General features: G+C 35.2%; 1 protein-coding gene across 3 annotated transcripts in view; it reads right to left on the bottom strand.

Moving 5' to 3' along the window:
* The window catches only part of PAPOLA (poly(A) polymerase alpha), a 38,222-nt gene extending 30,268 nt beyond the window's left edge, over nucleotides 1-7,954 (bottom strand). For 2 of the 3 annotated variants that reach the window (XM_017729054.1, XM_017729053.1), the window contains exons 1-5: nucleotides 4,820-7,954; nucleotides 4,146-4,212; nucleotides 2,770-2,851; nucleotides 2,190-2,299; nucleotides 206-259 (exon numbers count right to left, since the gene is read on the bottom strand). In XM_017729054.1, the coding sequence (XP_017584543.1) occupies nucleotides 206-259; nucleotides 2,190-2,299; nucleotides 2,770-2,851; nucleotides 4,146-4,212; nucleotides 4,820-4,893 (387 nt within the window). In that variant the 5' untranslated portion in view covers nucleotides 4,894-7,954. The remainder of the gene's footprint in view (nucleotides 1-205; nucleotides 260-2,189; nucleotides 2,300-2,769; nucleotides 2,852-4,145; nucleotides 4,213-4,819) is intronic. The other variant, XM_017729052.1, reaches the window with a different exon arrangement.
* Nucleotides 7,955-12,960: the final 5,006 nt, after the last annotated feature.

Raw genomic sequence — 12,960 nt, 5'->3', positions numbered from 1 at the left:
AAGCTTCAAGTCCATCAAGAAAAACTTGTTTCAGTCTTAAATCTCCACTTCAAATTATACAACTGAAGACTGTTGTCAAAATCTTAGGTATGAACTTCAGAGAGTCACTTTAACAGCATTCATATGAGTGAATAATGAGTTATTAAGATCTAAAAAACTTGTTTTAACCATATTCTACCAAAACAAATTAAAATATGATCTTTACCTCTATTCCATCAAAACAAAGTTTAATAACTGGGACAAAAGCTTCTTCAACAGCCTGGGGGAAAAGAAGTTGTATTTTATTTTCACTACAGAGAACATTTACAAACAATAACTACCAGGTCTAGACAATCATAATGAAATGGTATTTATACCAATACTTTTCTGTTTTCAGGTTGATTTTTATCAGCAATGTCTCTCTCCACTATTGAGACTTTATGCAGTAAGCACTGACCTACTATGTGCTGCAGCTGTCTAAATGTTAATTATAATCCAAACTCATACCAACCAGCTCTGATGATGTTACTTCAAGGTTCAACCCTCTTTCTCCCTAAACTCAAGACATGATCAAGCATCTTTTACTCCTCACAAATACTTCTAAGTATTTCAAGTCCAAGCTACGGGGATTCTTGCTCTAAAAGGCCTCTTATTTCTGTTTCTACAGTTAGTATAAGAAAAGAGAAAACTGTGTAACTATGCAGCCTGACTTCACCTAAAGCAATTTCAAGTCACCAGTCTCCAGAGGTCAAGCATGTTTTTAAAATGTCGTCAATAATACGGAGTTTTGTCAAACAATATCACGATGAATCTACTCTGGAATCAGCTATGAATTCTATTTTCCTGAACTGATCATCTAACTAAATGCAGATCTGTAGCCCATTGCTTTTGTAAAAGCAAAGAACACTGCCTACTTCCAAATAAGAAATACTCTGAACTGTTGGAGGATAAACTGTTTCAAGAGTGTTTCAGTTCTTAACAAAAGGTGGAGACAACATTTGTCTGTGCTCAAACTTCAGTTAAGGTTACCTTAACATTGCTGGTTGGCAGGATGGATCCTACACAAAATACCAAGTTCACAAGTGTCTCATGCTCACTCACTAGAGCAACCACTAAGAAAGTCTATGTTTCCCTAAAGATGGAGATGTACAAACTCCTAATACTAGCGGGAACAATTTAAGTGCTAAGACACCCTGACATAACAGTTACTTGCATCACTGAACAACACTGAAGAGCATACATACCTTGCTGTTAAATCAACTACATTACCTGGAGTTAGAGTTTACAGCAAAGTCAAATAGAAATCTGAAAATCTGAATCCTCTCAAATAGAGCACGTCAATTTAAAGATTACTAAAGGTGTTCAGATAATAAAGCATTCAAAACAGTTGTTTCAGTGCATACAGTGTTACCACCAGATGTTTGCACTACCCTGGTTACCAACTACAGGATGCATAGAGTGGAAGAATGCTGCAGAGACAGTTTCATTTATTTTATGAGAGCAGGACTAAATCAAACAAAGACTTGCCAGCAACTATCTTCATCTAAAAAAAAAAAAATAGGAGCAGAGAAAATTTACTCTGAGCCAATATCAAGATTAAAGTTCCCACCAGTTGACTCAGGGAGGCTTGTCAGTGAGGTATATCAGAAACAAAATAGTGCATTACTACGGGTCTTCCACTACTACAAGGGAAATCTTCATCTTTACAAGCTAAAAATCTTGCACAAGCATCCAGTAACAAAACAAACTAAAAATACAGCTTCCCTTTTCAAATGCACAGTGGACAGCCAATATAAAAAGTTTAGTTAGTATCAACCACCATAACTATTTATATCAGCACGAAGTTATAAAAAAGCAGCATAAAGCCTTCATTAAAAGCACACAAGTTTGGTCCTGAACCCTGTCAAGCTAACATTTACATTTGCCTGCTTCTAGTGAGTAAGAAGAAATTTTGCCATAGTAATACACGTGCTAGGAGATCATTCTGCCATCCAAAATTTTAAGTGAGTGTATCTATTAAGAGTGGGCAGAGAAAATTTGGAAGAATCTCTATTTATTTCAAGCCTTATGATAGGCTTTGCCACAGGTTAACAAAAAATCCTTTGCAAGCCTTAACAGTAAAGTTATATTTACTTATTTAATGCATCATCTTTCACTATTTAATTTTCCTAATCCTCAGGTCAGCAAGCTGTATCAGGAGTTTCACATACCCTCAGATCTTTCACTTCTTCTTGTTGTTTTAATTTTTCATAAAATGATGTGAAAAAATCACTTCTTTCAACATGTCTTGGTGCAACACACAGGGCATCAATATCAGCACCTGAAATTGTTAATTAGCAGAAGTAAATTGCTAAATACTTCACATGCACAGAATGCCAGGAACAGAAAAATTTTAATTAATAATTAAGCGGGAAAATTTAGTTTCTCATCATGTGGAATGGTGTTTTTTGAAATACTAAGTCAAACCAAATGAAAAAAAATTCACAGCCATTAAACATGGAGAACACATACATACACTCTTGCTTCAATTGTAGAACACTTGTAATTTTCAAAGAACAAAACACGAAAATATAAGTATACAACTTCCTCTATCTTTAAATAATTTTCAACGTTTTTGTCTGTTTCTCAATCCATGATGAAAACATAATATAGGAATGTATTTATTTTATTTAGAATGAAGACTAGAGATGGTTAACTAAAAAAATTAAGAAATCTAACATCACCTCAAAATACAGCAAGATCAATCATTAGCTCAAACACATGGATTTCTATCACAAAAGGAAATGTTACCTTTTGTATGAACCCCTAATCTATAGGATCCAAACGTAAAAATTTTTCCTCCAACGTTTTCTATTACAGATTGAGGAAGATTCTAAATGGAGAAAAAAAAAAAAAGGTTATTTTACCTTAAAAAGTTAAAACAACACAATTTATTTTCAAGCAAGAGGAAAAATATTGCACAAAATTTATGCTGTTGAACGACTGAAATAATCTCAGTATTTATAGAAAAGACTGAGATATGTTTGCCACTTGGACCATTTGTAACATTTCAACCACCTTACATATTACTGCCTCAAACCCGGTAATTGTTGCACCAATTCTACACTTCAGGGGCAACAGCTTTATAATACTACAGAGATCAAACACGTTTTGCTTACCACTCAGGCCTTTTAGAGTGACACAGAAATTGATGATGGATTCCAATTTAGAGCAACACAAAACACAGTCTACTGTATCTACTACTTTCAATAGCCTTTAAATAAAAATTTGGGTTTGGGAAAGGTATTTATTTTATATATTTATGTTGAAATTGTTTAGGTACATCTACTAAAGTTCCTAGTCTTTAAAAAAACTGTTGAATCCACATTACTGTGGGCAAAGAAGGCTATCCTTTCACAATAGGATGCAATGCTACAATCTGAAACCCTACATGAATGTTTACACAGCAGAAGATAAAATAAATCCAAACTTCTACTTTGCAATGTATATTAGATTAACTTAAGTAGCTTTCAATTTTATACCGGTCATGATACTCTCACTATTTTGTTTTCAAGGATCAAGACACACCTAGCAGGGCTGTCCCTGTCCATAATTTTTTTCATATATAATTTTCATTGCATAAGGAAAGTGTAAAGAAAAAATACAATCCCAAATACAAAGAAAAAATAGCTTAAAAATTAGGGGTTTACTCTAAAAAAAAAAAAAAAAAAAAAAATCTATAATCATGCAAGTCTATAATCATTCAAAAAAGATGTGTGGGGACAGGGATTACTATAAGCTGGCAAAAACACTATCAGCATTAATGTTACAAAAGTAACATTGCAGGATTGATATTAAAGACCACAGACCACAAAGATGCAGGATGTACATTTTAAGATCTACTACTGCTTTACAAAGGCAAATAATCTAAGCACGTAATTAATACAGTACTATATGCATGACTTTTGAGAAAAAGTCAAGTAACATTTATGAACTTCTTTCTTTGACAAGGTTCTACCAAGGGGCAATGCTGCCTGTAAACAAAAGAAACTATATGAGGATGGTATTTGTTTTGATCCCCAAATCTAAGGTTCACCCCATTTAGTACAGGAACCTATTACGGAATATCTTCCTACAGCAGTCTTAGAATCACAGTATTGGCAACTCCACGTAAAATACATCCATACCTTGCTTTCACTGATTTCCCGGATCCATTCCTTTACCAAGTTATTTAATTTTCCCAAAATTAGAATCCTATTAATGAAACAGCAGAATGATGGGTTACAAACTAAGACAAAACTAGCAGAATTTTTTAAAGACTGTGATCATCATTACACAGTAAGTCAACTGGAGTAACATTACAGATCTAATTAGAGATCTTGTTTATATATATATCTACTGAAAGAAAGTTACTCTTACAACATTCCCACTATTTTTCTCCGCTTAGAGACATTCAAGAGATTTAAGTTCAAAAAAAAATGCAAGCATGCAAGGCATACACACATGAATTCTACTCATTTTCAAACTAAAACTTTAATTCATACAGCACATGCACCTAGAAGAACAGTGATAAGCAGTACTGAGAGGAAAAAAAAACAACTCTAGAAAGCTTAGTAAGGAAAAAAAAAGTATAAGGTCCATTACAATAAAGTACTGATGAAGGGGAAAAAATGCAATCCAGCCTCTGAAATTTAAAGATCATTTTAATTCCTCTCTGTTTTGAGGTATTCCTCTTAACTGAGAAAAATTAAGCTGATAATTTCACTAGGCTTTTAAGAAAGCATTTGAAAGAACACAAAGACTTGGGGTTCAATAGTCATACATGAACCTCATGACAGGACAAAAACCAGCGTTCACTCACCTGCGTTGCAGCTCTTCTTCCTCTTCAAATACGCCATAAGGTTTAAGGGTTTCAATTAATTTCTGGGTAAGCATGCAGTCAAACTCCTTGGGGGCAGCTAAACTGATTGGTGAGGTAATGCCATAATGCTTCTGTAGCTGCTGTGTTTGTGATCCCTGGGTTGTAACGGGACTAATAAAGGCAATTAGATAAAGTTAATGACAGAAAGAAAACAAAACAAAATTATTTATTTTTTCTCATCAGAGTAGCAGACAAGAGATACATACTAAGAAATAAAAAGTTAAGCCTAGTGTTAGCATTCACATCCCAAATTACTGTGTTAAATCTGTCCTATTAAGGACACCAGTAAACTACCTATCACCAACTTTTAATATCCATTAGCATTATTTCCCCTTAATTATTTTTTTCATTCTACTAGGGCAAAAGCTGTATCATCATCAGTTTGGGCTCCTTCACTCTCATAAAGCCCAAAGTAAAGAGAATCCTCCATGTCAAAAAGTCAAGCTGGCAGCAGAAGTGAAAAAAACCTGCACTCTTGGCAGGCATAGCATTCCTTGGTATATTGCTGTAGTATCAGTCATGCATGTTTATATCTCTTATATACTATTTCTATCATACAAAATGAGAAATATTTTCACAAGGCTAACTACCTATTTATTACATGTAGAAAAACTACAGTTCTTCAAACTTCAATTTTACTGCCATTATTTCTCATCATCATCTCCTCAAGATTTCACTCCTCATTTCCATAATGACTAAGTATTTAAAAAAGAACATCTAAACTGAAAATTGATCAGAATCCACAAAACATGATATAATATTCCACAAGTTAAACCCATTTTATAACAATTCTAAGTACTATAATTTGTTTGTAATCAAGAATTAAGTCACAATGCAAGTTTGAGCACATCTGTCCCTTTGCTCACCAGAAAAAAAAAAAAAAAGGCACATCAGGAAAAAAATATGTTAAAAGTGTACATTAAAAAAAGTTAACCTTCAAGTAATCATGGGGACTGGGGCAATGTCTGGGAAAAATGTTTTATACTGCTTCCTTTAGCTATGAGGTTTTAATCAACTAATGAAGAATCTGGTAGCACCCGAACAAATCATATAAGATCTTAGGACTTTAGGTGTCAATGAAAATTTTGTTTAAAAAAAGCTGTTCAGATGAATTACATAAAACGGTAGTTCAAATTAAGGACAAAGAAAACCCCTAAAACTTTTTTTTTTTCTCTTAGAAAAAACTTTAGGAATGCCAACACAAACAGTAGCTTCAGCCACTTAACTGCCACTAAAAAAAGCGGCCAGAAAACAAAAAGTGTCAATATACAAACATCCTTTGGATATTTTTAATATTTTAACTTATACCCCAAAGCAAGTTGTTTGAACTACATTTTCCCCCCCTTTCCCAACCATTAATTGGAAAAAATAAATATGCTTTTTAAGATTTTTCTGTTTTCTTTTACAGGCTTTTTAAAGCAGTAATACAGAACAATCAATATTTTAGCTTTGTGTAACAATTTCCTGATGGTCTAACTGTAATTTTCACCCATTCACAGCAAGAACCTGAATCCAATTCAACAGATACTAGACTTCATTAAAAGGGCTGGCAAAATACAGCCTGGCAGATGCTGTTACTAGATTTCAAAAAAGACTCAATGTCACTGAAAACCAGATTCTGAAAAGCTAATTCCTGAAGTCAGCAATGCTGACAGAGGCCTCTGTATTCCCCCTACTTGTAAGGGGCATGATTCACCAATTCAAGAACTAACAACTTAAACATAATCCTTTACCTTGTCTATAAAATTACAGTACATAAACCCCAGTCAAACATCAGATTTCTTCCCTAGTCTGGTTTACACACAACCCTGGCAGTGCAATGTGCAGCTCTGCCTTCAAAACACCATACTGCCATGACTCAAACCAGTGTTCCTCCAGCTCCTACAGGACCACTAGAGCATGGCCACAGGGCACAATTGAGCTTTGAAACTCTTCACTAAAACAATGGCTTCAAATAACCAATTAAATTGATCACCAGATATACATCTCTGGGAATTGTTACATAAAACCAGCCACAGTTCTTACATTTACTTTTATAATAAAGAAATATCGATGTTTTCAACAGCACAGGACCTCCCCGACACAAGTGTTTCACCTCTTTTTGAAGGTTGAGGAGTAAGTACCCTTTCACTGGGTTAGTGAGTAACAATTCTCAGCACAGCTGCCTTCAAGATTTTACAGCTGCAGAAGACAGGATGAAGCTTACATTTTACCATATATTAACACTGAAGAGACTATAGGTTATTTCCAGATAAAAATGTTTAAACTGAAGCTCTGACGTTTACACCTGCTAAGTTAACTCTAGTCTACACCTTCTGTAGCACAACAAAGAATATGAAAAATTTCCTCTGGAAAATTACAGAAATAAATTGTATTGCAAGAAAGTTCATTAAACTTAATGAAGGACAGAATAAAGCGACTTATCCTAGGTCATCTATTCATTTAAAAGGCAGCATGAAAGTTACTATAAACAAACAAGAAAAGGCATATCCTCTCCCTGCCTCCTACCTCCCATAAAACCAAGAAACTCCAGATAAAGCATTTGCTACCTGCTTTTTAAAGTAAAAGTAAATTATCTCTGAGAAATAAACTTTAGGTGCTCATCAGCCCAACTTTAATGCTGTATTTACATGTTACATTTTAGCCAGAATATGCTAATGATAAATGCTCCTACACTTCTGCTTTTTTTCTGAAACCATGAAGATCATACTCATACTCCAATATCTTCCCTCTTAGTCACATATGGACATTCTAGCTTTGACTTGTGCTATGTCCAGAGAAGAGTTTAAACTACCTAATTTATTGAAAGACAAAGGTCAAAAGCCAGGGAAGTATCAGTGCTAACCTTCTACCCAAGAGGATTAGAAATGTTAAGGCCTTGTTGGGGACTCAATACCTTGATGGTATGTCACATCTGGTACTCACTGAAGTTAAACATTAACAAAAAGCAGAGTATTAAACAGCAACTGGAAGTTCCATCTCAGCTACTCACTCTTGACAACAGCAGAGACAGATTTGGCAGACCATATCAGGGTCTAACACAACTGAAAGCATGTTTAGGGCTTGTTGTTGTTTGGCTTTTTTTCTAAAAAAAGAAAAAAACCAAACAAAATACCAAAACAAACAAACCAAACAACAGAAGAAAAAACCCTAAGCTTTTCTTTTTAAGATCACAAAGAAAATTAAGATACAATTTGGGGCTTTTGGGTTCATTACTTGTCAACCACATATAAACATGAAGATCATCTTATCACTCTGAGATGACCATGAGCTATCTGTCAGTTGCACAAATATAAAATAAAGTTACAGAAAATAACACAGAGTTAAATTTAACATGCTATTGTTGTAGCTCTGGTTTAACCTGAATTTTTGAAAAACATATACTGACAATTCACTATGTGCAAATTGGGTAACAGCTACAGTGGATTAATTCTAAAGTGTTATGATTCAGTATTTCATATTCAAATATTAATTTCATCAGTAAGAAATGCATGTCCTTTTTCCCCATATAAAAACACAGACATAAAGCTCTAGTCTGTGCTAAGCTGAAAGCAGTGCAGCCAAACAACTTTTTCCTCAGAACCCGAAGTTTTGGTAGGCAGTATCTTTTTATATTGTTACCAGTAACTACCAAACTAAAAGAACAGGCCTTGGCTATAGGGTCACTGCTAAACCCATTTTAAACAGGGTGCAGAAGTGGAAGAAAAAAACCCCAACTAAAGCTTGTAAGAAGCTTTACAGTTTCCAGAGCACACAACTCCTTTAAATGGAAGTGACTATCTGTTGTTCTAAGGCAGAGGAAGGGTTACAATACATCTTTTGAAGATCACATGATAGCCTGAACACATCCATGTAAAGTGAACATAGAGCAGATACAACTATACCTGTGTAACACCATCCCATACATAACTAAGAGTTGGATACTAATTCCACTTTCTGTACTATTGTTTGCTTTTACAAGACCAGAACCTTTCTCCATCATCAGAAAAGCCAACAATCCTGCCATGAACTTATTTTTCAGATGTGCTTTGTATTTAACCCAACTCCTGTCTAAGCACTGGTTCCTCTTCTCTCACAGTATTCCATGTCCATTCTAATAGCACTATTTTTAGTGCTATTTGTGTTAAGATTTTACATTTCTTAACACAAACAAAATACAGCTGCCATCAGTACCACACTATCTAAACATCAAGCTACTGAAATCTGGGAAACTTCACAAAAATAAAAGACAGTACAAACAACTGAAATCTTAAAAATACATAGCATGATATTAAACAAATCGTAACAATTTAAATCCCCGTAAGTTTCAGACTCATCCAGATACTAAGACAAAATACTCAACTCAAGGATTCTCAGTGATTATCCTCACTTCTCTATTTGCCTCTACTGATTACCTCAGCAAAATTTATTCCTTCTTATTTGCTATTGTAAGACATCCAATTCAGATTCCTGAAACAATATTAGGTCATCACACCATCAGGTTAACCAGCTGGAGATAAATTCATGGAGCTCAAGCTCCACTGTGTCCAGATGCAGAGAAACTCTGTTGAGGGGTTTTGCTTCTTTTGAAGTTTCCTTCAACAATGGGTGACTGGCAAATTAGACTGAAGTTTCTAGCTTAATGCTAACACCATCACTCCAGACGAAGTTTCATAACTCTAGGCAGGAAACATCAGTGAAGTCCGTGTAAATCAGTTACTGAGGAACATGTTTTAAATAGCTAAGACAATACAGCTGTCCCTCCTGAATGAAAGTTCCAATATCTAGCAGAACATCACTGGACCATTCAGACCATGAATTAAGTCTTCAACTGTCACCATGAGATGTTCAAGATACACAAAACTGATTTGAACACAGGTATTGGAGCAGCAGCGAGCAACAGGGCTATAGAAGAGACTAACCTATGGCAAAAGGAAGATCATTCATACAAATTCTGCTAACCTTGGACTCTCTCCTGAGCTCTCTGGCTCTCCTGTTTGCACAGCAGAACAGGGAAGGCAGCATGTGCAAATGTAAACCCATCCACAATACTCTTACGGACACAGTTGAAGGAGAAGTTTCTCAAGTTTAAAAAAAAGGAAAGCGCTAATGAACTGCACAGGCGGCAGTTAAACCAAAAATTATTTTTATTGCTATGCTGGAGACAAAACAGTCAAGAGCAATTAAGAAATTCAGTAAGGCTGAATCAAAAGATAACAGGGAGTATAAACCAAGAACTAGGAATCCCACAATGCATTTCACTGTTGAGATTAATTTGTCTCAGTAGTGAAATCTGCTCAGCCCAAAATAACTGGGTTTCCAAGTTATGTGCAATACCTCTATATTAACAGGTATAAACTCAGTCCTTTTTTAGAGCAATACTGGAAGACTGAAAGCTATTGCAAAACTACATATCCTTGCCATCTAACAAATTAATCCTCAATACAGATTTTTATATTTATTGCTTCTCAATTAAAAAAGCTATCACTTTATGTTATGCCAACTATTCTTCTAAAGTCAGTCCAATGCTTTGCAAAGTTAAGAATAATTTAATTCCTTTCCTAACAGCCTATAAAATTCTCAACTCTGTTCAGAAACACACTGCTTACCCATTCCAAATCAGCACAAGCCATTTTAAATACAGTGCTCTACTTCTGGCATGTAAGTTGACAGTCTCTAATTAAAAGTGAAGAAAACAATGACTTTGCATATGTCTACAGCAAAGTTCAGTGAAAGAAAAAATGAAGTCTTACTTCAGAAGTGAAAATCAGCTTGACTGTCCACTGGAAAGAGTAATTCTTAATGACATTCCAAAACTCTAATACAGAACTTACCAATACTAACAGTACTTAAAATTTATAGATTTTCCGGTACTTTTAAATGTTCATATATATGACTCAATGCACTTTTCCACTTCTGGTTATAGAAAAAAACCACATCATATCAAAAGTGTTTTGCCATGAATTCAGCAGACACAGACGTTCAGTAGCTTACCAAGAAACAGATTCATGTTTTCTCTAGTTGGAGGGTTAGAAAGCCCCAGGTTACATGAAAAGACTACATCATCACTCACATAAACATAATTCCAGCTTCACTGAGTCAGTAGCCTTTCTGTACAAGCCCCACACCCAACCAAAACACAAACAGCTCAGTGAGCTTCATTCTTCCCTGCCATCTTACGTTTCAGATAATGCACAGGAACATTCTGTACCTAATCATGCACTAAAATATATGTTTATGACAGGGGAAGTAGTCATCTTTGTTTCTAATCAGCTTTTTTGTTAAAGACTTCTTCCTTATACAGCCGCTAGTGCTTCCCATATGAGAATTTTGACAAGAAGTCACGTAAGTTTCTAAGATAAATTTTAATGTTTATAAAAATACTAAAGGTGTCTGCAAATTCCAGATGTCAGCATCAGTAGTCTTACTACTGATGTACCATGTACAGAAAGAACTGGCTTGGTTTTATACTTCTGTATCATACTGTTAATAAGCACACAACACAGCCCAATATGAACACTGGTGTACAGCTCTGGAGAACCTGAAACTTCCAAATCAAGAATCACAATCTCCGTTGTATGGGAGATCAGTTTTGACAAGGCCTGTCAACTGTAAACACCAGGGTTCAAAATGAAGTTTAAATGACATATTGAAAGGAACATTTTGTCACCATGAAAGTTTGGCATAACATAGGGTTGTTCCACTTTCACTCCAAAAGATTATTGTCCAGAAGACAGAATCAACTGGAAAGAATTATAGAGGAAAAAAAATCTTCCCAAGCTGCCTCTTTCCTCTAAAGGCAGAGGTATCACTTCACAAACACAAGAATTAGCACTACCAGCATTTCTACTTACTGGCACTATAATACTCACTTTTAAGTCTTGATTGAATGATACCAAGTCAACAATGCCATACATACAAATGACAGAACAAATGCATAAACTGAGAAGGCTTCATTTTTGGTAACTACAATAAACCTCCTTGTAGTACTCCTCTTAGTACTCCAGTACTAAGTAAGTTGCCAAGTAATGCTTATACTGAAAATAGCAATATATTGATGCAATTGTAACTATGTATTGTTATTTAAGAGTGTCTAGTAGGTGTCTAGTGTAGACACCTACATCAAGAGAAATTATCAATCATTCCAAACTTTTCAAAGTTGAAGGTCGCTATTATTACAACTCATAAAAATAGCCCAAACTTTTAAATGTTGTTACTAAGCATTTGGAATTTATGTAGTCACAACAAAATAAACTAAGAATGAAAGCAAGCAGAATAAACACCCTCCCATTTTCCTGAGGCTGAAAAGCCTAGCCAACTTCAAAGCTGACTTCTGGTAATTTTTCATTGCCATAATGAGCATGTGCAAAACTTACCTATAAGGACATTGGCACTTCATTATACAAGCATTAGAACCTACTTGGCATAGCCGTTTTCCTTCCTGCATTCGCCCATTGGTCCTTTCCCTGCCAAAAACCCTTTCAGGTAAGTTTCTACCATGTTATCTACCCCAGGACTAACTCTGCAGTACTTTAGACTGAACTAAACAGCCACAAGAGACAACCTTGGCTGCTCTCCACTTAAAAATTGACATATTTAAAATTACAGTGAATAATCCCAAATTATAACAGTGAAGAAAACAGTGAATAATCAAAAATTCTTTATATTTTTCCTTCAGTTAAAAAAAAAACCAACAAAAAACCGAAACAGACTAATCGAAAATATATAAACATGTCTTACTCTGAAAAGTCATTTGACCACCTACACATCACTGTTTCAGTATATACACTATACACTAATTCACTGATTTGTATAACGTAATAAAATATTAAGATTGTGAACTACAGAACTGAGGAGATGTAAGTTCTGTCGTCTCAATCAGGAATCATAAAAACGTCAGCGATAGGGAAAAAAAAAAAATAAGCGAAGAAAAAAATGCCAGGGGTGGGGTGAGAGATATCAGCGAACAAACTGGGATGAATAAAGTCACACTTCGTTATTCCTGACTGCCAGCAGGGTCACGGCACGGCACGTTCAAAGCACAGGCGCCCCGGATTCCCGGCGGCGGGCTGGGGGGACACACGGGCCCGCAGCCCGTTCTG

Source organism: Corvus brachyrhynchos, unplaced genomic scaffold (genome assembly GCF_000691975.1).
Source record: "Corvus brachyrhynchos isolate BGI_N302 unplaced genomic scaffold, ASM69197v1 scaffold1, whole genome shotgun sequence".
Lineage (NCBI taxonomy): Eukaryota > Metazoa > Chordata > Aves > Passeriformes > Corvidae > Corvus > Corvus brachyrhynchos.
This window is presented reverse-complemented; position numbering and strand designations above follow the sequence as displayed.